The sequence below is a fragment of the Xiphophorus maculatus genome, chromosome 5 (genome assembly GCF_002775205.1).
Source record: "Xiphophorus maculatus strain JP 163 A chromosome 5, X_maculatus-5.0-male, whole genome shotgun sequence".
Classification (NCBI taxonomy): domain Eukaryota; kingdom Metazoa; phylum Chordata; class Actinopteri; order Cyprinodontiformes; family Poeciliidae; genus Xiphophorus; species Xiphophorus maculatus.
In genome coordinates, this window is record NC_036447.1 from 19159417 (window position 1) to 19184780 (window position 25364).

General features: G+C 37.3%; 1 protein-coding gene across 2 annotated transcripts; it reads right to left on the minus strand.

Moving 5' to 3' along the window:
- Positions 1-1040: 1040 nt before the first annotated feature.
- On the minus strand, positions 1041-22400 carry LOC102232956 (neuronal acetylcholine receptor subunit alpha-3-like). 2 transcript variants are annotated; one of them, XM_023333246.1, is made up of 8 exons: positions 22156-22400; positions 11101-11240; positions 10387-10431; positions 8841-8950; positions 7957-8164; positions 6702-7313; positions 5004-5276; positions 1041-3665 (listed from the first exon to the last, which is right to left on the minus strand). In XM_023333246.1, exons 1-8 carry the CDS (start codon positions 22211-22213, stop codon positions 3540-3542), a joined length of 1572 nt encoding a protein of 523 aa, XP_023189014.1. In that variant the 5' UTR covers positions 22214-22400; the 3' UTR covers positions 1041-3539. The 2 variants fall into 2 exon arrangements, with proteins under 2 accessions (XP_023189014.1, XP_023189013.1); XM_023333245.1 differs by having other exon boundaries at positions 5004-5279.
- Positions 22401-25364: the final 2964 nt, after the last annotated feature.

A 25364-nucleotide genomic window follows, 5' to 3' on the forward strand; every position in this document is an offset into this window, starting at 1 on the left:
GAAAACTGAAGGAGCTGGACTCGGCAAGGTTCAATTTTCACTCACCTTGGATATTCAGATGCCTGAAGCTGAAAATGAAAGATGTTGGCCTAATATATGATCATTGGGACAATAATTACCTGACTTGCATAACCCCAAACTGAACCTTTCTAGGTGTTCCTTTCATTCTTAAATATGAAAAACAAACAAATAAATAATTAAAGCAAGAATGTAACATCGTGACAATAGTAACGTAATCCATCCTGACGCAGCAGAACATGCTGAATTACTCTCCCGTAATTCCAGTACACATGCATTATTCAAAATGGAGGCTTAGCAAGTACAACCCACACGCTCCAAAGACGTGATAGGATTTGATGTTCTACATAACGGCTTGCACTTCCTTATGGTTAGAGCCATGTAGTACTCATTTTCTAATACAGCTGCATACCCGGAAATGTAGGAAAACAATGTGATAGCGTCTTAAAAGGTCAAACAACAGCAACAAATGTTTGAAAATGTGTGTAAAAACAAATGAGCGATGTGAATACGTCGGCTGTTACAACTATGTAATTTCACTGAAAAAAAGAGATGTAGGCAGAAAAAAAATCATCATAAAACTATATGTTGGCAATTGCAAATGAATTTGTCTCCTATGTTTCAGACAGTGATAGTTGACTACAACAGCAGCTGAGCAATTGACCCATTTGACTGACAAATATGATGATGTGACAATGTCAAATTTAATGATGGATTTTATTTTAACACAGATGTTATGGCTGAATAGCTCTAAAATGTCCAGGGTTTTATTAGAACTTTTGCATGGAGGCTTAATTATAGCTCAGGTGGCTCTGAAATGGCTTAAAGCTGTCAATGTACTCCTTCTGATTATAGTTATTAAGTGTGTCTACATGTTTATGTACAGAAAATGTATTTATCAACAGAATATTTCTGAAAATGTACTGCAATAAGAGGAAAAAAAGGAGAAAAATGCCATATTTATTATGGATGTTGAAATTGGCAGTAATGCATCCTTGTTAAAAAATGTAAAAAGCAAAAAAAAAAAAAAAGAACGGCAAATCTTTAATACATGATCAGCATTATTGAAAGATGACAATAAAACATTGAACTTTTCCAGAAAAGTTAAAGAAAACCCAGATGGCAGTAATGTCAAAAGTCCATCATGTCATAAAACAAAACAAAGATGTCAACATGTCTGTGTTCATATTACATTATGTTTTATTTAGTAGAAACTGTTTTCAGATTTCATTCATTTCTACAAAAATAACCTTTATTTATTTTTTTTTTTACATAAAACGTTTCTTCTTTTTCCTCAAAACTTGGTTTGACAAACTTTTGTACTTACAGGTAATTCTACACACTCACTGGCCTATTTATTAGGTACACCTTGCCAGGACCAAGTTGGACCCCCTTTTGAAAACAGAAAGTAAGACTCAGTGGACCAGCCAACACTTTTCCAATCGATTGTGTCCAATTCCAGTAAGCCTGTGTGAATTTTTCTTTTTCTTAGCTGGCGCCCATCTGCCTCAAGGGTCAATGAGTTGTGATTTCAGAAACTGTAGTTTTCATTCGTTAGTAGCTACAAGGGGTTATCAGAGCTACCTCTACCTTTCTGTCGTTGCGAACCAGTCTGACCTTTCTTTTCTGAGTTTCTCATGTTCATCTACTACATTAATGGCGCCTACTTGATATTTTCTCTTTCCCAGACTATTCTCTGTAAACTTGGGAGATAGTTGTTTATGACCTGTCACCCTCAAAGTAATTAAAATCCCCTTTAATCGCCATTTGGGTGCTGACCTTTTAGCAAGTCAAATTTACCACATCTAGAACCCCAAACACATTGAGTCTCTGTAACTGGCTGATGCATTATTTGTGCTAATTCTAGTAATCAAATGAAAAGGTGGACCTACTAAAATGGCCTGTGAGTACAGTATACCTTATCGAAGGCAAATGATTGTATTGCTTTTTGCCTTTTTAATTTCTTTTCTCTTTTGGTGCTTTTTGCAGAGTTGACTGGAAACACACATCCTGTTGTACAAATCCAAGCATATTCACACATAGAGAAAAGATAATCATGGGTTATTATTAGTTACAGTAATCATTAACTCACTGTATCACCGAGCTCTGGGGTGAAAGCATTCGTCATTTTTCTCATGCATGCATCTTATACACTTTTGAGTTCAGTAATAAGACTAATCCTGAGCGACATAAAAAAGGGGTTTAATTATTAGCCATGGAATTGGGCATTAAGAGCCCTCTGATGGAATCATAAATGGGCTGCTATTTTAAGAGAAACTAATCAAGCATAATTTCACTGAGCATTTACAAGGCCATTCAATTAGCTTATAAAACAATAACCAGACATGGCGTCAGTAATGACATATTTTGTAATTACTATAAATAAATAAATAAATAATTAAATAACTAAATAGCCAGAAACAAAAAAAAAGTCCTGCAGGTAATGCCCAAAATTTAAAAGTAGAACATAAATTTTGCAAAATTAGAATTGCCTTTCACAATAAGACTTGAGCAGCTTGTGTTACAGTTATCCAGTTGAGTACCTCATTGGATGGTGGATGCATGGCTGAGTTTGACAGGTTAGAGAGCGCATGACACAGAGAGTTTGTGTCATGTGCTTGTTTTGAAAGTTTCCAGTTCACTGGCAAATATTGGTTGATGTTCATCTCCTAAGTATCACTGAATGTGCTGCTGATTTGAACCCAAACCAGAATAATCATCTATCAAAATCACTCATTTTGTTTAAAGGTATATGTTCCGATCTCATTTAAAATATAAGATGAAAGCCTAATCATTGCAATTTTGCACGATTGGTGTCAGAGGCCTGCATTAAAACCCAACTTCTAAGTGGTGTTGCTGGTGCACTACCTTGTTATTTTATGTAACTCTACTGGAGAGCAACATGGCTCTGTTTTGTTTGACCAAGTCATTAAAACATTACAGCCTTCTTTTCTGTGTATGTATTCTACAATCCACAAATTATTTCCCTGATTCAATGGCTGTGGTTTTTCTGCAGCAGTTTTTTTCACATTTTACGCTGGTAATCAATTTACCTGCATGTCCATCACATATAAATTAGAACTAAAACACAACAACCTAGATTAAATATCAGCCCAGCTGTGTTATTTCTGGCTGTGTTTTTTTTTAAGAACTTAAGCAGGTATGGCAATTAATCTACTATCCAAAAATCTAAATTTACCACATCATTGAAAGAACCACCACACCCTAAATTTTACATGATCCTAACAAGGGGAGAATTAAGATAATCACTTTGGTAAAAATAAGCAGTCATCAGATACATACAATAACTACATTACAATCTTCGCTACCATATTGCAGTACACCAACAAATGAAATTAAAATTTTCTTTTAACTTTGCAATACTTTTATTGAGGAAAGCCAGCACATCCAGTGATGCTTTAAGGCTCAGGACTGCATCCAGTAATAAGTTGACTGAGAAAAGAGAGTTCTCTTAGTGTTGGTTGTCACAATGTGGCTGAGAACCCTGAGTTTTACAACGGTTACGAGACGAAACCAAAAAGGGGCTGGATGAAGAGGCCCATGGTTCCCAGGACGCACACCGTCACAAAGACCCAGAGGAAGATTCTGTCAATGACCATAGCAACATACTTCCAGTCGTCTTCTACCTATAAGTAGAAAAAGACAAAAACACAAAACAAACACTTGTGGTATTATGCATGAAATAATATGTATATATTTCTTTTGTTGACAATATGTTGTGCACAGTAAGCAGGAACCAGGTGACTCAAGATTGAAATATCAACTTTATAGCAGGACGGAAAATGTTTAAATCAAGAAAAAGAGGAGAAAGTTGCTAAAAATCTCATGAGTCAACATAAATTTGACACATTATTTACACATGAATTAATAAATATGATAATTCATTTCAATCCACAGCTACAGGCATTTTGAGAAATCCGTCTGAGTCCTGAGTTTTTCGTATCGAGCACTTCTGCTCCCCAATGGGAAACTCCATCCTCTTTATTTATAGCCGACAGACAGGGGAGTAAAGCCTTAAGCGCACACTCTGCTCTAGCCTGAACCATTGTTAACTCTCAGAGCAGTTTAGGTTCTGCATCAATTTAGGAAAGTTTTTGAATGCTGCTCTCCCATAGGCCTTCAGTGCGTATGTTGTGTTTTTGCATAAATACGTTATGCAAAAGAACCCAGGCAGAGTGTTTATTTTCTACTGCCTTGTACACACAAACAGTATATTTAAACAATAGAAAGAGCTGTATCTCTTCTACACTGCATCATTTTTAAGATTTATTCAGAAAATCTACACAGTACAGTTTTGCAGCAGGAAACTGGCATATGTACAGCATATGCTGTTCATTGTAACCTCATTGAGTTGATGTTACAATGTAAGGTGAGAAAGAAAGTGAAATGAACTCACCTGTAGAGAGAATAGAGAATGGTGAAAATAGTAAGATGGCAAGATGGCAATATGTCAGAAATACATTTAAAATGATGCAAGAAAACTGTGCTATACACGCAGTTTTCTTGTTTTCCTCATCAGCATCTCTAGGTTGAATTGGTTTGTAGCCTATTAATTAACATCTTGTAGTACTTAGTACGAGATGGTAAAACATATATGAATTATTTTATTTAATAAATCTTAGATAGAAACACTATTTTGACACAAATCTGTGGGTTTGTTCAATAGTTTTTGTAGCACTATGTCACCCTACGCAAGTTGTTTTTCTGCATTGTGATAGACCAGTCCAATAGCAAAGCACTATCTCCTGTCTATCTTTAAAAATTGAATGTCCAAAGTTTACAAATTCATAAAACCTTCCATCAGTCCATTGCCATACTCCTTCTCCAGTTTATAAACCCACATAGTACCAACGGTCTCTTCTGTAATTTACTGTACCATAATAATAGACCACTTAAACCATAAAGGCAGTAAAGAGTAAATTCTACGTCACCAAAAATTCAGATAAGCTGGAAAAACACGGCACCTCTTTGGCCTTGTTCCTGCTCCTCATGTTCTCAGCTATGTACTTGACGCTCTCGATGGCCTGTCTGATCTCGGGCGACACCACGGAGAAGGCCATCACCGTGTTTATGTTCTGTGGACTCAGCTGACAAGGCACCTTTCCAGACTCTGGTGTCTCTGGGGTTTCCCTCACATGCTGGCAGGGGCAGGGACATTTCTTGCCAGTGCAGCCCTCCATGGCCGTGAGCTTACTGTCCCCACCAACCTCCAGACAGTTGAGGGAACCTTCTCCAACCTGCTGGAGGGAACAAGCACAACTAGAAACTAGACTCTGGGAAAGATCTTGGATGACAACACATCACTCATTTCAGATTTGGTAAAACCAAATGATGGCTTAACATTATCACCTTAGCTGTACAACATCAACAAGGGAATCTTAAGAACAGATTTTTCTAAAAGATTGATAAGCAGAACCTTCTCAACGAGCTTATTGATTATTCCCCCAGAAAACTATTCCCGCCAATGTCTTCTGCTTAAACAGCGAATAATAACACATTATCAGAAATCCTTCATTTGCATGTTATGATTATCCCTCTTGCTAATTTAATTAAATGAAATGCAGGACACACTTTTTATTCAACAACAGACCGAATATCTAATGACATGAAAATGTGTGCACACCTTTTGGCTGAACTACTGCACAAGAAAAATCGACCTGCTGATTCAGTTTCACAGAAACACCAAAGAGTCTTGGAAAGTAAGGGCTTTAGCTTGATTCATTATATGCTGACAAACTGTTTACATTCTCATTGATTAGATTACACCTGACACAAGGGCATCTGGTGTACAAGCGGATGATAGGGAGAGTCAGCTGCGACTGGAAAACAATAAGATTCAAAAGTCTGTCTTTAAACATTAATTCCCTGTTTTGTGACAGTTTTTTGCTAACTGGCTGTGGGTCTTTAAAGATTGTTTGTCCAAACTTCATCTGTAGGTACTTCCTGGTAAAACTCCAGGAGGGGAGATTCCTGCTACACTTCATGAAGTTTTCCTGCCTTTCTGATGAGTTCAAACTTGAGCAAAACATTATTTTTTAGTTTCTCATTAACAGTTATTTTTTGGGTTTTGCTTTTTAAACTGAAGCCAACCAACCTGGGCAGCTTATCATCACAGGCAGCTCAAGAACAATAACAGACCATCTGCAAAACATGTATGTTGATCCAGTTAGCCTAAATAAACCAGGAAGTGCACCAAGGACTGGCTGAGAAATAAGAAATGTAAAGTCTTGGGCCGAGTCATGTCAAAGAGTAGTAGTTGGATACAAGGAGCCTCCTGGATATATTTCATCAAGACGTAGTAATTATTTATTACGGTTAGTTTGTACATTTGTCACCAAAAATTAGTTTCTTTTTTTTTTTAGCAATTTAATTTATTTATTCCTTTATTTTTAAAATAAGTATATTTTGTGTTTAATCCATTTACGTCACTTTCTTTTTCAAATACATTGAAATGTGAATATTTCTGAACAGGTCAGCAAATCTGTTTTTTGTTGTTGGTTTTTTCTGACATTACCTTAGATTCAACAAAAAATTAGCTTAGGAAAATGTTATTATTTTTAACAGAAGGTGGTACTGTGGTCCACAATCTGACGTGTCCCAAAATGATGCACGAGAAACTTCAAGAAAACTAATTTCTATGCAGTGGGGTAAGATTTTCGTACCTGAATCAAGCTGTTCTTCCTCTTCCTCCGTCCTTTCCCTCCTCCGCCTCCTCCTCCCCCTCCAGCTCCTCCTGCTTCCCCACTGCCGTCCAACCACCCGGCCTTACCCTCCTCATCTATCGGCCTACGCATCAGCATAATCCTGGGCAGCACTTTGAGGAACACGGACCGCACCCAGCACGGCATGGTGTGTGTCATGGGCGTGCGGTAGTGCACGTTCAGCACGAACACGGTTATGACAATGCTGAGTGTGACGAAGATCATCGTGAAGAGCAGGTACTCTCCGATGAGTGGGATGACCAGTGATGTTGAGGGGATGGTCTCTGTGATCACGAGCAGGAACACAGTGAGGGAGAGCAGGACGGAGATACAGAGCGTGACCTTCTCTCCACAGTCAGATGGGAGGTAGAAAACCAGCACTGTCAGGAAAGAGATGAGGAGGCAGGGGATGATGAGGTTGATGGTGTAGAACAGCGGCAGGCGACGGATGTAGAAGGAGTAAGTGATGTCCGGGTAGATCTCCTCACAGCAGTTGTACTTGATGTCATGTTTGTAGCCCGGAGCGTCAATGATTTCCCATTCCCCGCTTTCCCAGAAGTCTTTGAGATTTACCTAGGAGATGAGCAGGATTTCCAAGCTGAATGATCTACTACAAGAACAACAGATATTAATTTTTAAAATGGCGTAAATCACAGAAAGGTTTGACGTTGTTGGATGTTTAAAAGAAAGTAAGATCAAAGTGTAGCCACTGAATAACCCACAAGTCTCGTGAAAAGTATGGAAGCAATGCAGTCGAGTGTGAACCGACTGACTAATGATTCTGATAGGCTTCCTTGGTCTTCTGCTGCGTAAGGTATACATGTAGTCATGTAAGGAGTTGCAAAATAAATTGTCTTTTGAGTCTGTAAGTGGTTGGTCTGCAGTCAGAAGCTGGCATTTAAATTAAACAGATCAACTTCTTTTTCTAATTCACTAACTACACTGAAGCTGGACTCAGATTAAAATTGCAGGAATAAGTTTTTATAATTTTATGAACCTTTAACAAGGAGGTTTTGTCAACAGCTGATTGAAGACTAATGGAAAAACTAAATGGAAATAGAGCAGCAGAGTCCTGGCAACATTTAGAAAAGAAAACTGATGGATTTTATGGTTGGAGCAAAAATGTCTGTTTTAAGAGTCACTTTAAAAAAGAAGAAAATGGTGAATCATTAAAGAGTTTTATGACATAACATTGGAAATTGACACACGTACTGACCTTGGATCCAATGAGTACAAGGTCAATCTTGGCTTTGTCATAAGTCCAGGAGCCAAACTTCATGGAGCAGTTTTGATAGTCAAAAGGGAAGTAGGTGATATCCATTGGGCATGAGGATTTAAAAATGGCAGGAGGAACCCAGGTGATCGTACCGTCATACTTCAGCAACGCTTTGGTCTTATCCTCTACCAGGAAGTCACCCACGGCACTGCAAGGTAGCAGTATCAACACGTTTCCAAGACAGCCAGGGCATCAAAGGACACGACACAAGCGTGATTAAAATAGGACACAAAGATGGATAGAAAGAGAATTGTTTCAAACAATAAGAGGAAAACTAGGAAATGGAGGCACAGAAGAAGAAATGTTAGGCTAGAAAAAGTTCATGTGTGGAATGAGCTTCTTTATTGCAAGCAGCAATAAAGACCAAATGAGGCTGCAGAAAACATAGCAAAAGTAACTGAACAATTGAGCAGAATATTACTAATTTAAACTATTAAACTGACATCAACATACTCCAGTGAATTTGTCTTTTTATCTGTTTTATTTTTATTCTTTTATTTGAGTTTCTTTTGAGTGTGTTCTGCTCTGTTTATACTTGGTATGAAATATTTTAGACATAAAACAAATTTTAAGCTGTGACCAACTTTTGAAGTACTTCAGGTCTCATTTATTGGAATCAGAGTATTGCACTTGTAGTTACTTTTTTGTACTTTATAAATTAGAATCAAGCTGTTTTGAAATTATTCAAAACACTGAACAACTGTTTTAGCTTTTGCTCCTAATAGTAATCAATAAATAATCATGCACACATAGCTCTTTGTCACTTCAACATGATGTCAGTACAGACAGATGAATTCTGACTCTGATGATGATGAAAGCCTCACTTGTTGTAGAGAACAATATCAGGTCTCCAAATCTTATTTGAGGGAACTCGGATGAATTCAATCCCATCAAACTCTGCTGGCGTCCATCTTAATTTGTAATCGTTCCAAATCTGGAAGAGAAAAATCAAACACTGCTGCTTCTTGTTTTTTTTAATATATCTTTCTCTTGACAATGTGTGGCTCTAAGATTGTGTTGGCAACTTCTGGTTCGACATCTGTAGTACAACAGTTCGCTTTGGGAATTTATCTGGCTGTATAATTCCAGAAATTCTAAGAATTTTCCTAAAATGATGTTACAAGGATCTGCTTAGGTGTTAGGATTCTTTGAGAATTTGTGAATTATATTTTTACTGCTGGTCTTCATATGAAGCAGGGTAGTTGACAAAGCAGCTAAACCTGCTAGGATATGAAATATAATTAATGTCTGAAAGACGAAGATCCAATGATGATTATATAACCAGTGTAAAGCCTAAAAGTTGACATTCCAACAAGGTTTTAATCTGTGTGAGAGACTTTTTGTTTACACAAAAGGAACATATTCAGGAAGTCCCAAACCACATTCTCATAAAACCAAATGATAATATTGATACCATAAACATTATAAATTTTTTTATTGTTTATTGAAGACGTTGCATCTCTTTGTAAATGAGAAAAAAATACTTGCAATCAGAACTTTTTCTCCGGTGTGGACAGCCATATAAGTCCAACACCATGCAATAAGATCTCACTGATCATCATTCTTTCTTTTGCCCCTGCAATACTTGTGAAAAAATTATTTTCTTGGTTCCAATTTTTTTAAAAGAATGAAGCTACCAACAGTAGACATGCCTGTACAGCGAATAGCTCAGACAGTGTGAATAAATTCTTCACTGGCAAATAACAGATCGATGCGTTCACTTATTCTGCCAAAATACCTGCAGGTAACGTTTTATGAGCTGTGGATCCATTAGTCTTGGCTATTTGGATGTCGCTCTAGATGAATTTTCTTTTCTTTCATTAGCGAGACAGATTAATGCTCAGTCATGACCTGGAAGATTTTTAATTAACCAGTTCATGCTACACTGGTTTTTCCATTTATCCATCCACCGAGTTTGCATTATGATTGCCAGGATAATTCTCGATGGGCTCCGGTATTGTAGATTATTGTGGCCTTGAGATTCAATCAAAAGGCTAATTTACTGTCACAGAAACCAGCTGGTGTTTTACTTGAGATTAAAACAAAATGCTGAGCTTGATTAGCTAAATTGTTATTTGGAACAAGTTGAAGAAACTGGTTTCTGATTAGCATGTGTATCAAAAGTATCAACAAAATTTATTGTATAGATCTGAGAAATCTAAATAAATGACATTAAAATGTAATGATGTAAATTTCAATTAATCATAAAGTTCCTTTTTCCCTGTTTAATGGTGAGCTGTGGTACTTTTTCAAAGGATATGCATATTTAAATAGTATTATTATTTATTTCTATTTTTGTAATACAATATAAGCATCTGACTTACAGTGTGTGACAAAAGTTTTTATAATCCTTGTATATTGTGAACTCACATGTCGGAGCCATAAATTTGTTTCCATGATCTGATTCACCTCATCCTGCACAGAAACAACAGAGGCAAGTAAGAAAGTTAGATGTTGTTGTTGTTGTTGTTGTTGTGAAAAACCAACAACAACATTGGGAATTATTAGGGATTTACAGTGAACAAAAATGAAAAAAAAAAACAACAAAAAAAAAACAATCCCTTCTTTCAATTTGTGTTTTCTGGTGCAGAGGTTGTTCAGCTGAAAAGGTGTGACACATTCATCAGCGCGCACACACAGGTCAGTTCACTCGCCTTCAGTTTAATCTCACCTTGCTGAGCATGCAGATCTAACTACATTTGAGTCCAATCTGAAAAGTTTCTTCCAGGTATTTTTTTCTCCTATTCTGAAGATTGTCTTTTGAGGGATTTGAACAAAAAAGTGCTTTCAGATACAAACTTACAGCCACCAAGTCACAAATCGCCATAGCAAACTCCAGATCCACATAAGTCTCTGAAATTGGACAAGCTATAGAAAGACTAGAATAACATTGAGGGTTTTTTATCAATGCTTCTATTTTTTATTTATTTAGTTTTTTTTTATCAAAAGCTGGGCAATGTGAAGATCACCAAAAACACATTCCTTTTCACAAAGACTGATCATCACACAAAGAATAAGTTAAAACATGACACATGGATGTACTGAATTCTCTGATATGTGTGTCTCCAAAAGAGAAAAACTTACGACTTTAACAAGCTGCGAGATGGAGACCTCAAACTCCACGGTAACAGGATCAGAAACATTCTCCACTGGTCTGATGAACTGGTTGTACCGTCTAAAAAGCTTCCTGAAGAGCCGGTCCTCCGCTTTGGATGCGACACAGTCTGAAGTTAAAGAAAGAAAGAAAGAAAGAGAGAGTAGAGAGAGCAAATTGCGACCAAAAATGTAAAAAAATAAAAATAAAGAAAAGAGTTCAATGAGAACCTGATCATTTGCAGCTATCCTCCACAGCCCTCTATAGCCCATCTAATCAGATTCAGTCACGTTGGGGATGACTTTGATTGAAGCCAGGCTTCGTCTTCTAATTTTGATGCAGCTTCTCATTAATGAGTTGTTTGAATTTGTGCCATTAATGTTTTATGTTATTTGATGAACCGTCTGCAAAATGTTCTCTTTAGAGTAACTCTTCACTGCTGAGATCAGAGTAAAAAGTTTTCTTTGAGCAAGTCTGAGATGAGGGATAACTTTTAGTGTTGAAGAGCAAAACAAATAAAGATATATTTTCTTTCTTTGTTTTAGTTTTGTTAAACTATCTTAGGGAAATTATCGCCTTACTCAATTCTTACCCCGACCATCTCTATTGGTGCCTCATTATATTTTATGTAAATTTAGATTTTTTTTTTTTTTTTTACATGGCCTATAAATACCAGCATAGATTTAACAGAGTACCTTTATCTGTATCCTAAAATTTGTTTAGTTTTTCCTCTTATTTCCAACATTTACTTTCTGCACGCTTTCCTTCATAACAGCTCCAAAACAAACTCTGTCAAACCAGGAGACTCTGCCTTGCGTAGGCACACATCAACTCTTGGATATATTTATTTGAGCAGGTATTAAAATACCCAGTATGTCTGGGATTAGTATTTACAAAAGAAGTAAATAACAGTGAAATAAGCTCTGACAAGCATATGCGCTCTCTCCTCCTGATTAATCCTGTACGGTGAGTTCAGTCACAATATTTCACGATTAACCTAATATAGGTGTGTATCTGTCTGGATGGCTCATTTCATGACTACATTTAGCAAAAAATACTTGCAGTTGTATTTACAAATTGTCCTGACATAGGTTGCCTCAGGGACAATGTGAGGATGTCAACCAAGGGGAAGAAGCTATTTTGGCCCGGTGAAGAGAAGTTGCCTATAGTCTGTGGATAAGATATGAAATATTTTTTATTTTGGTGCAAGCATGGAAGGTGGGAGGACCAATTACGTTCTCAAGTTTTTCCACAGTGTTTTAGATTTCTGTTACTAGCTTTTCTTTGAGCAAAGCTTAAAACTTTTATGTGTGTAAAAATGAAACGAATGCTCAAAGAAAAGCTTAGTAATAGAAATCTAAAATGCTGAGAAAGACGTGAATGTTACAATTGACTCCAAAAAAAAAAAACTGAATGCAGCTGAATTACATTAGGGATCACTCCTGCTCTTTTTAAACACGATAGCTTGTTAATATCTTTCTAAGTATCTGCATTAATATAACAATGTCTGTCGGGGATCAGAGGTGACTGGTCATTAGGGGTATTTGGCCAAGTCAGATGCAAACAAGTAATTTAGTGATGACATCAATAAATATATATTAGTATATCAGAATGTATAACCTATATATTGGTTGTGTAAAACACAAACAATATAACATACATCCTTTTCACGTTCATTTTTTGTGTGTTTTGATGATTAAACCCATGCAATGATTGCATGTCAGTGATTGTGGATTTAATGCTAGGTGCAGCTATTTGTTTCACAATGCTCTATATACTGTACCTACCTATGTGCTGTACAACATTTGCTGATTCACCTATTGGCTGATTTTTCTGTGGGACGTGACTTTAAACCAGGGAACCTCAAAACCGGGCCTCGAGGGCCGGTGTCCTGCAGGCTTCAGATGCGTCTGTGGCTCAACGTCTGAGACAAATAATGAGGTCATTAGCAGCAACATGACTGCATACTGAGGAGGTGATTCAGCCATTTGACTGCAGTGTGTTGAACATGGGACACATCTAAATGTTACAGGACACCGGCCCTCGAGGACTGGATCTGAGGACCCCTGATATTCAAGGAAAACCTGCTTTTCCACACATTTTGTTGTTGAGCACATCTGAAATATTGAAAAGAAAACGAAACTTGAGAATCTGAAATATGTATGGGGTGTACAGTACAAAGGCCCTATGTACCTATTTTTTCCAGGCGCATAGTGCCATTTCATAGCACAATCAAGTAACCGTGTTACATTCAGATCTTATATATATTCTATGTAAATCAACTTAAATGCCTTAAATTTGGCCGCTGTCTCTTTAAAAAGCTCCTGCTCTTAAAGGAGGTGACACTCTGCCTTCAGCACTTCATCACAACAATGCTCCTCCATTATGCAGTTAACAACCATCCTCAGGAGCTTTTCACTGTTTCTATGACAAGCCCAGCAGACATGCAGCTCCACCAGGTGTTTGCTAGTTGCTGCTGCCGCTAGTCTGGAGGAGTTGAGTGGAGGAGGCACAGGGATGGGGACTCTGTGAGGAGGCACTTGGTGAAAGCAAAAAAGATTGATTTTATGTAAGACCCTCCTCTCTGCCTCCTTTTATCCAAGAGTATTCATGCATTTTGACAAAGAGGGAAAGAAGAACTTTTCCACCTTGAAAAGGATAAAACCCTTTAGTGGTGGTACTAAGGAGCAGTCGCGACAAAAACCATGTTAGAGCCAGCTGATTCAGTCTTTGCTGGACATTGCTGACTATTAAAGCAACTGACAAGTGCTGCATTCCTCCTTCTGCAAGGCCTCGGGTTTGGTGAAAAGGCTTTCATTGGCTCGGTTGTTCTGTTAAAGGCATTGATCGCTGTCAGCTGTTCAAACTCAACACCGCTCTGTGAATGTGGTAATCTCTTGGATTGTGAATTATTAAACTATTCAGTAGCTGCCAGAATTGACTCAAGGTGGTGTTAAGGTCTTATCTTAATGCTGGACATTTTTTTAGTAAAAATCAGTAACGCAGATCTACACAAGAAAATATTATAATTATAGTCTTAAGTAACGTTACTGTGAAGGGTTAAAGATTATTGGCTACCAATAAAAACTGTTTTATTTCTTCCAATAGGTGAGTTTTTACTAGTTTACATCACAAAGTTAACAAAGCCACACTGAAATTAAAACTCTGCTGTGATTTTCTCTAAGTGATATTCAATGTACAAACAGTGACTCATCTTCAGTGAAGGTATCTGCGGGTGTTTAGTTTTAGCATCTGTTTAATGCCCTGATGTCCTCTAATTAAACCTGCTGAGGCCAAAATATTGCATAGGCCAGATTTATTCCTATTTTGTGTTTATAAAGTTGTGGGACAAGTAAACAAGTGTTACTGTCACTTGTTTTTAAGAAATCATCTGTCAGTTTTTGTTTTTACCCATCTACATTGATAATGCTCCTGGTAATTGGTTGTTTTGAGTGACTGAAGGAACATTGTCACTTCAGTTTTACCCTATTTCTATTCAGTTTCTTGTTTCTGCACATGCACAAATATTTTTAGAGGTTTCTATACAAATGATCCATATTGTAAGTAATTTTTTACTGTGTAAAAAATTATGCATTGGTGTCCCCATTATTTCTGGATTGATAACAAAAAACTATTCTGGTGGAAGGATTTGAAAGGCTTGTTCCTTTGACGATGGGCAGCAAAGAGCAGAGAAAACTAAAAGAAAATATGAATAGAAACCATGATATGGAAAAAAATCTTGAGTCGCTTTCAGTGTTTGTCTCCAAAACTGTTTAAAATATTATCATCATTTGACGAAATTAAGCCGGGGAAGATAAAAGCAAAAAGAATAGAGTTAATTGGAATGGACTGCTGATGAAATCCTGCCGAGCCTTTTTTCATCAAGTTCCCGCCTTCAAACACAAAAGATAACCTCTCAGCACTGCACACAACAATGACACCATGAACCCTGCTGCTGATAAACTCTCGATGGCAGGCCTCCAGAGACAACACAAGAGCTACCCAAAAATAAAAATGAAAACAGAAAAAAAAACACACCTAGATGAAAAGAAGAAGAAGTGAAAAAGGAGAGGAGAGAAGCTGAAAGCAAAGCCTTCTTAAGATGTCACTCAGGAGATTATTTGAATCCAGAGTTCTGAGCCTGCTGTCTGATAGATGCTTAGTATGTGGCAGCGCTGCTTTAAATGGAGTTTTAAAAAGCAGGAAAACTTCAGAGGTGATTCCAGCTAATCAGGGAAAAACATTAAATTGTCATGTAAAGTTATGGAAAAGAATCTACAAGATGACACAAAATAGAGGGAAGGATATTCTGTATTTTTAAATAAAAAAAACAACAAAATGCTGCCATGATGTCTAATCTTTACTTTCACATATACAGGAGAGCTACTTTCTACTGAACACCCACTGACTAAATCCACACACATCATATGGACGTGTAATATTTAACACAGCAGGATCTATCAAGTGGAGAATCAAAAAAGACCATATGAAGAACAGCCACAGGTGAATTACTTCTTACCATCAATAATTCATATGTTGAAGTATCTATTATTACACCTGGATAAATGCACATGTCGTGATAAAGAGTATATATATTTTATCAAGAAACTAATTTTATCCACAAAAGCACTTGAAATGTGAAATTATTTGCCAGTAAGCAAACATTAAAAATAGGAATACTGCTTTTAATATATTCATGCCCGTGAATATATCTTCTATATTGAAGAAGTTAGCAGCTGACAGCCCACTAACCCTCCTTTACAACCAGTCATGGTTGAGCTGCTGAACAAATCAATTTCATCAGGCTTTGTTTTCCTCTACCGAAGAGGTGATCAAGGGAGCAGAGCAAAGGAAGAATGAATGGTTCACACTGCATAAGCAGCCAATCTCTGGCATTTCCACATAAAAATGTTACTTTAAAAATTGAAGGGGAATAAAAACAAAAGCAGGTAATGATATATAAATATGGATCTGTAACAATTCAACAGCTTGGTCAACAGGTAAGATGAAAATGAACAATGTATGTTTGTTCTTTTCTCAATTCATAATTTTTGCCACAATTTTCATTAGATTCTTCTTCTACTGTGTTTGTCTGGAAATGGCTTTTGACAAAGAAATGCCTCACAAAACTTGAGGTAAAATTCAGTTTTTATGTCTGCCTTGTTTTATATTTGTGACAGTTTTCCATACAGGATCATTGCAGTGTGTCTTTAAAACTGCGGAGAGTTATGAACACATTTATGATACCTTAAAAGGTTTTTGCTTTAAAAAAAAACTTTGCTTTACACTAGACTGAAATATTACAGAAATTATTCAAAATAAATTTTGTGAAATTTATTGTCACAAAATGACAATAAATTTCTTAATACACTTTGAAAGACTAAAATCCACCTCAAAACCAAAAAATAGTAACCATCCAAGGAATGTTATTTAGTTGGTCTAGTAACATAAACACAGTTTCAGTGATTTGACATTTTGACTTGATCTGTGTTTTATTTTACGTAATCGACAGTTTCTCCACAGATAGAGAGATAGAGGGTTTTGTGAAAAGACAGCAGTCAGCCCGTCTGAGAAACATAATTCGAAAATAAGATCGCTACACTAAGTTTTACTGCTTTCAATGAAAATATATGGAAAATGTTGATGTTTTCGCCATTTTGAAAACTGTGCAGGTCACTGCTGTCTTTGTGATTTTTTTCAATGGCCATGAGGAGCTCAGAATAGGATGGAAATGTTTTGTGGAAAAGATATGTGGAGGAGTAATTAGTAAGTCAAGGAAATGCATTTCCATTTGATTTCATGAGTTTCTAACTGTAAATGTTTCCAGACAAACATTATGTATCTACCAACCTTGAGCTAGGAGCTAATGAACCACTGCTAAGACTCTTTGATTGAATTACTGCTGGACCTTTTGCGTTGAGTTCATGCATTTCTACATAAATGTGTAGGTTTCTAATGATACTCTGGTTTCTTGCCACAGTGGAGGTTCTTCTTATGACCTTTATTTTTAGTAAATTAGCATGTTACATTAACCATGTGTGAGCCTTTAAACTTTAATTATCAATTTCTATACATGCAGTGTTTTACAGAAAATAAAAACCTGTATCACTTGAACTATTTCACATTGTATATACACCAGACTTACATGACTGGGCGATTAACAGGCTTCTGCAGCACATGATGGCACGCAGTCATTTGAATCATTTGTGCTGGAACAGAAACATGGAGATACACGCATCTTTGTCTGAAAGGAAGTCTAATTGTAATTTCCACTCTTCTTCAACAAACAAGACAAATCAGCTTCTGTTTTCAGTTATTTAGTTCCTCCATTGCAATCCAGTTTCTTCATGTAGTTGTGAGTATTGCAGCTATCTTTTTTGTGTCACCTGTGTTAATCTGATGGGGCATACATTGATATTTACCAAAAGTCCTGAGTCTTGATGATCAACTTGCATTGTGGCACACATTTTGTCTGATCAACAACAGATCCCTGATATAAGCTACAACATTTGTTATAACTTCAACTTTTTTGTTTGTTTTTGCTGTGTTTTCCACCAAGTCCACTATATCAAATGGTAGGTTTGATATAGTGTACAGTAGATATGTGCAACCAATCAGTGTCCAGACTTTTTTTTATAGTGCTGCAGCTTCGTTGTTGGGATTAGCTGAGATAGATGAAGTAAAGCTTGCAAAAAATGAGTGGAGATGCAGAGGAATGAAACAGGAGATATGAGAAAACTGTAGCTGTGGCAAATTAGAATCCAGAGCATCTACAATTAATGCACTCCACTGTATATTTTCAATTATTCAACTCAACATGCAGGCAATGTCAAAACCAGGGTAGAAAGCCAATCTAAGTTATGGAGGCTTCATGAGCAGCTTAGTTCTGGATCTACTGTATATGTGAAAACTGATTCAGAGAAGAAAATGTTATGCTAGAGTTTAGGCAGCAATTATAAGAAGCATATAATTTAAGTGCTGCGTCCTTGAATAGATGTTAACATTCCAATATTTAAAGGGAAAATAAATGTTTTCAGAGCCAATTTGACCTGAACTTGACCCGAAGAGATTAAATCACAGGATGTGTGGAGATCCTCCCGCATCTTTGGAGCTTTTACTGGGAGGAAAACGAGGTTTACAGTCTTGCTGACATTTGGAAGTGGAGGATGAGTTGCAGCAAGTGACGGAAAACAAGAGAACATTTTATGGGTCGTGTTGAAGGGTTGCGTTAGGGAGCCATTTGGCCTCCATTCTCCCCTGAGCGTGCAAATGCTTTTAAAGCAGAGTGAGTAAGAGAGACACACAGAGGGAGGTAAGCACAGATGGGCATAAATGAGGAGGTCTTCATCTCTCACAAAACAATGCATATTTATGATAAAAACACGCCGGTAGCAAACGCAAGGAATTCAGCTGAGCAGGAAAACCTGAAGAAAAGAGAACAAAGCTGAAGAACAAAAAGACGACATCTTCTGAACCTTGGAGACTTGTGAGTGAAGTGTTGTGCTGGGATCTTAAGATTGTAAAAGAAGAGTATAAAGAAACAGAGCAGTTAAATAAATGCAGCACACAAACTCAGCAGGTTAGTCTCTTTATATCCTTCCAAGAAAAGCTGTCCGTAATAGCTTTTCCCTTTTGATCATTAAAGATATATACTCCTTCTTTTATCAGGATGAAACTGATATGGAAATCGATAGATTTATTTTTGGTTAAATGCAAAAAAATAAGAGAGATCTTTAGGATTTTTTAAATTTGTGTTTTACTTTCTTCAAATTCAGAAGCTTAAAGTTGAAACCAAATGTTTATATGCAGTGAATAAATGACTGTGTGAAGAGAAATCGCACTAAACTTATTTTGTTTCAGATCAGTCAGAATTACCTATTTGCTAAATGTCAAATTATTAATGACAAATTGAAATTTCCCATAAGCTAGCTTATCTGAATAGTAGGTCACTTGAATTTAAAAAGGTTTCATGAAAGTTTTGCATTGCTTTTGTTATATTGCTGTTTTGCTTTTCCCATTGGAAGATCATAATTACATCTAAATCAAACCTTAAATGAGTCAGAGTCTTTACTGTGGTTCCAGAATTATCTGCAAAGTCAAACCAGTCTCAAATGTGGCCTCTAGAGAAGTTGTGTTAAAATGTAAACTGATGTAACCAGCAAGTTGAGTGGCAGTGAAACTGTGAGGGCTGCAGCAGGATATACCTTTGTGACTCAGTTTGTAAAAAAAAAAATAAAAATACCACACACCCTTTTGTTCTGTGTTGCTGCTTTATAAATACTGTGACTTTAACCTTGTTACCACACAACTGCACAAATACACACACATACACAAACACAGCTCACCGGATCATCAGTCATGCATTTAAATCTGAATGCCTCTGTTTCAACACAATGAGCAGTTAGATAAACATACCCACATTGCTTAACTTTAAAATCACCTCAGGCGTCGTTGCGGTGCGCCATCTGTGGATATTCTGTTTCTGGTCTTTTTGTTTGTTTGTTTTTTAATTAAATGTGCATAAAAGACGCAGTGAAACATCCTCCATGCCTACATCGGGCTGTGAAGAACAGGATGTGATGTCTATTTTCATGTAAGGAACAACCCTCACATTGATCGCTCAATCGCAGTGCATCGGTCTGTGGTCTGATGTTGCATAATACATGAGCGTGGCATACTCTTCCATGGACGTACACAAACATTTTCCTGCAGTGAAAAAGTTTGTTGAGTGCACAAGTTCTGCTTGACGAGAACGAGGGACTGTCTGTTTTCTATAGCTGGAAGATAAAGATTACACTAAAAGAAAATATCTCTATGTTACTCCAAATCTATCTGTAACACCACTAACTCTGAAGAGCAGCTCCTGCATTCTGAGTGTTAATCATTCATTTGTGGTCATTACCGTTAATTAAATGACCGGATCATTACTGAGACCTCAATTGCTTTTGTCAGAAGAAATTATTCACATGCTTTTGTTTCTCTCTCTTTGGGACTCTGTAATGGTGTTATCATGTTTTCTTCTGGGTCGGTCTGCTCCTTTATTTATTCAGTAATTCATTCATTTGTTCATTCAGATACATTTAAACCTCCGTACTAGTGTATATAATTTGATACTAAAGGAAGCAGAGTCAAAAAAATACAACACTTTTTAAATATAACTAAATTCATGAAAAACAAAACATATGGCTGTGAAGTGAGCCCACTTAAGACGTATGCAATGAAAGAGAACCCATCAATAGACGCCAAGATAACATCCCTTGGAGAAAAAAAAAAAACATGCACCAAAAACATGAACACTATCACTAAGTTTGACATAAAACTGAACAATGAGAGGCAAGAAAATGCAGAATTACTGCCTGAAACTGGAGCTTAACAATATCAAAAGACAACAAATATTATATAACAAAGATTTTACTTGTAATGTGAAAAAAGTGTGACAAAACACACACAGTTGCATGAAAAATGATTTCTGGAGTCTCTTTTTTTGGTACTGTTAATACAAGGGAAGGCAACTGATTTCCATCAGTGTAGTTAATTCATTATATAATCAACTACAATAGAGTACAACCGACAAATAAAATAATTTGTGGTTTGAATTACTCCAAGAGGACTTGTGTCTGAAATCAGAGGGACAACATTTCAGTTACCACGGTGATGAATGAATCATTCTTTTCATTCTTTTCTTCTCTAGAGAAAAGAGTGAACCAAACCATTGGAGACAGAGAAAGAAAGAGTGAATATTCTTTTTAGGGTTTATGTGAAAGATGATAATCCAGAAGAAATACCGTGATGAATCAGTTATCTGCTGTTTTTGCCCCAGGAGCAAATGTTTACCATGAGACGTTGATACGCCATGCTTCCACATTGCAAACATTCCTGCAGTTCAGAAACAAGTTTTCTCCAGCAGTGGTCAGCGATTAGGATTCTGGGTGATTTCCAGGATCCTCAGATCATTTTCCATTTATCCCACCTTTTCACTAAAATTCTTCTCCAGACCCGAATCGTATTCATTTCCTTTCATTTTTGACCTGATGATCCAATTTCTTTCCTACTCTTCCCATTGATCCCTTCTTTCTCTTCACCTCTACCCGGCATGATCAGTCTATTTTTGCTCGTCATTACAAAGGAGCAAATGTAATGACTCCTTACATTTGCTCCTTTTTCCAGATATTCTTTTTTTTTCAAAATTGACTCTTTAGTCTTCCTTCAGTCAAAACCCTGTTGCTGACCCCCTTTTCTCCCCAACAAGTCTCTATTTTCTTGAAAACAAACCAGCTCGTTTCTTCTTATGTCGAATAATTTCACAAAAAATTCAAGAAAAACTCTGTGTAAAAATCCAAGTGACTTAAAAATCTATGTGCAAACACTCTCATCTTTTCCAAAAGCTATTCTTATATTTTAGTTATTACTGTGCGCAACTAAGGTCATCATATTTATGCGGTGACATTCAGCGCAGTGAGAAGGTTTTATATCATATGCCTTCAGCTGACTCAGTCTCCTGACGGAAGACATCCCATCTACCCTCTGCCAGAGTAAACAATGTGCCCTGTATAAATCAGCACCTCACGGGGGCGGTGTGAGGGGGGACATGGAGAACACGTCCTCTAAAGAGATTATTAATCTGCATGGCTTCATAAAATCTTGCCTCGGAGCAAAATTTGCATTCATCAAAATTCATTTGCCTTCACTGCCATTCTGTATTCCATTTCAGTGACCCAGTTTGTGTCAATGGGGAGCAGTTCTAATGTTAATAATTAGGATCTAAATGGGGCTGTTTGGTGATGGAAATTACATTTAAAAGAGATTTGAGAAGAAACGCGAAGCAAGAGGCTAAAACTTCCAGCAACTAAAAGATTCAAACAAAACTTAAGAGGAGGGATTCTTCGTGGTCATGAAGAGAGGATGCATGCTAAACAGACTCAAGCGCACAGAGCGCGTAACACATTGCTTATTAACCCGATCAATTTAATCTGAACTCGTGATCGCTCTTTGAAAGCGTAAAATCTAGCCGATCTGCAGTCCTGCTTTAGGCAAAGACCACTTACCTTGAGTCTGCAAATCTATCAGAAGAAACATCAAAGTCAACCCCAGTGTAGGCGTCATCCTTTCCTCCTGTGTGCCCAATCAAGGATCCCCCTTTATTTACAAAAAAATAAAAAGACCAGGACAGCAGTCAGTGCAGTCAATGGGGGAAATAAGATGGAACAGAATGAGAAGATGCTCCGTGTCTCCCCTGGTGCCGTCGCTCTCACTGTGGCCGTGCGCTCCTCCAAACTTGACTTGGTTCGTCCCTCCCTTATGAGCGCTCATCTCCCCTCTGGCGGATCCACTCCGACTTTAAGCACAGGGAGGAAATTAGATCCGAGAGCGGACAGATCTTCTAGGTTATATTTAGGAGTGTCACAAAACAACAACAAAAAGGATTGGTTAGTTTCTTTAAAACTTCGTAAAAAAATCTAACTACTTCTCTTATCGTTTTGTTGTTGTTAATATTATTAATTTCTAAAGTGTAGCCTTTCTGATGCTATCGAGTTCTTGAAAGTCTCTCCGAAAAGTGATGACAGAAGTTAAAATTGATGACTTGTTAAAGCAGAGAAAAATACAAATAAAAAGCTCTTTTTAGTACCGTGGACACGCAAATAAGTTTGAACGACCGCTGTTTGTGGTTTGTGGACGGACTTTTAGAGGTCTTTTCACTTCACATCTGCCATGGGTAATTATTAATAATATCACAATCACCGCACGTCACAACTGTCACAAGCTGAGGGTCAATGAAGAGTGCCGTGTCTGTTCCCAGCCACTAAACAGCAGCACTGCGCCGCGCTGCGCAGAGGAGGCTGCGTGTCTCATCGCTCCCCTGTTTACAAGCTCCTAGATTAGGCTGATTGGGTTAATTTTAATCCCTGACTTTTCACGCTCGGTTTAACGTCACCTAACAAATTGAGTCAAGATGAGACCCCAAGCCGAGCTGAGAAAATGAGGGGAAAGAAAAACTAATGGGCGTTTTGAGAGAGAAAAGAAAATGTCAGAATGGCTGCGCTGCTGTTAAAACCACGTTTAGACAATACTTTTAGCAGAAGTATTGCAAATATTATCCCTGAACATTAACAAAGTACCTTGGGAAAAAATCCCCTCTTCTTTATTGTTATTATTATATATATTTTTTTTTACATTTTGTGAAGTTTCCGCAAACTTTAGTATACTTTAATAGGATAGACAAAATCAAAGTAATACATAATTGCAAGGAAAAGGTTGCATGCCTTCCACTGCTTGTTTCAAACAAAATCAAACATTAAAATCATTTGAATTCACCCCCATTTTATCTGACACCTTAAAAAAGCACACAGAGCACAGCTCAAGTGGCACAATCAAGTGACATCGCCACTATTTTTATGTCCTCTGTCATTTTTTAAGAAAAACGGAGTATTGCTGGGAAAAAAGAAACTGCACCATCCTCACTGTGAGACCTGGATACTTTTCTTGAGCAGTGACAAGGCAGCAGGTCAGAGTTGATAGGATGATGGATGCAGCTGAATGATCCTGAAGAAAACCTGTTAGAGGCTCCAACAACTTGAGACTGGTACCGAGGTTCGCCTACCCTAAACATAGAACCAGAACTACAATTTAGATCAAACTACCTGAGTGAGAATAAATCTGATCTGTAAGTGCCATGGGCAGGGCAATATTCTTCTCTAGATGTGAAAAGTTGATAGAGATGCACCCCAAAACAATTCCTAGCTGTGATGTGAGGAAAATTTTAAAAAAGTATTTACTCAGGAGCTGAATACAAATACATTTGTAATGGTTTCATCTAAAAACCTATGGGAAAAAATTATGTTTGTAATGAGATAAAAGGAGAGAAACTTTAAAATACATGTACACTTTTGCAAGGCATTGTAAACAACATTTGAACTTTAGTGAGTTACAGGTAATTCTGACAAAATGTAACCAATAAATACACACACTTTGATTCAATAACGGCATGTTAAAAATGCACAAACCCTGTGCTAACAGCAGGGTAGCTATGTTGTCTTTTTCCAAATGAATAATTTAGCCTGTGGTCATCTTCCTCCAGTAAAAGTTGACTCTCTCGAGGCGCAAGCGACATGAATAATAACTCAGCCCAGAAATCCTGGGTGAACGTTCACTAGAGGTATTATAGTGTCACTCCTTCACCTTGAGGCTTTAACTACCAAGATGGACATAGTAGAAAAAAACAACCCTGTAATATAAAAAGAGATTTCCTGAAACAAACTTCGCTTATTTTAAAAAAAAATTATTTATATAACAAGCAAAACTCTTCCACATGCAGTTTGGTAAAGATGGAAAGCTTGCTGCCCATCTTGCTTGATGGGCAGCAATATATTTTACAGAGTCTTAAGACCGCTGGAGGCAGAAAGGCTAAAGATCTACACAAATAAATCCATAACTGCAGAAAAGACTCTGACTTTAACTTTTACTTCCTTTAAGGTTGTAACTTAGAAACATTTCTGATTCCCAAATGTTAGTATTGCACATCTATCACCCTGTTTGAGGACTTAGTTAGCTGCCCGTTTCTTTTCATTTCAACAGACAAAACTATCAAAACAATGTCTTTTCTTTCTCTTTGTTCAGCAGGAATCAGTATACGCAGTCTGATCCAGTGAGACGGTAGCTGTACAAAAAGGACGGATGAAGAAAAAAACAGGACAAGCGCAACATGGATAATGTGCTTTTGATGTCTCCTGCGTCGCCACCCAACAAATGCTGTGTTCGCAGTGTGGCGTCGTGACACACTCATCTTTGCCAGCCACATTACAGAAGCAGTATAAGAGGGGGGAACTGGGCTCAAAATCAATGTTTCTGCCAGGACTCTTTAACACGATGCCTCAGTGCCTGTCCTGCCATGAAATGTTTAATTCACATCTGTTGTGAAAGCTAAGTCCCAAATCCTCATATCCCCTGTTTTTCGCTGGATTTTCTTACAGTTCGCGCTTCCATCTCCTTTCACTTTGCATACCTGCGGCACACTTCTGGACCCGCTCTCGTTCGTTCAGCTCAAATGTGTGCCATCTTTCTTCCTCTAGTTGAACACAACACATAAAAATATCCATCTGCCTCGCTGGAACTTTTAGCCCATGCTGAATTATTCACACCCACATATCTGCACCGCATCCCCATGACCCAGAGAAGAGCTTTTATTTTGAACCCTAAGCAACAAAATCCAGATGGGGTGGTTTTTTTCCCCCCCTGGTATGATTGTGTCACTGAGGAG

Excerpts from the sequence above, each read along its gene's own strand:
- LOC102232956 (XM_023333245.1), bottom strand. The coding sequence starts at position 22,213 with ATGACGCCTACACTGGGGTTGACTTTGATGTTTCTTCTGATAGATTTG. Across the intron at positions 10,432-11,100 it reads TCTCGCAGCTTGTTAAAGTC|GATGAGGTGAATCAGATCAT; the intron begins GTAAGTTTTTCT and ends GTTTCTGTGCAG. Across the intron at positions 5,280-6,701 it reads GGAAGAACAGCTTGATTCAG|CAGGTTGGAGAAGGTTCCCT; the intron begins GTACGAAAATCT and ends TGTTCCCTCCAG.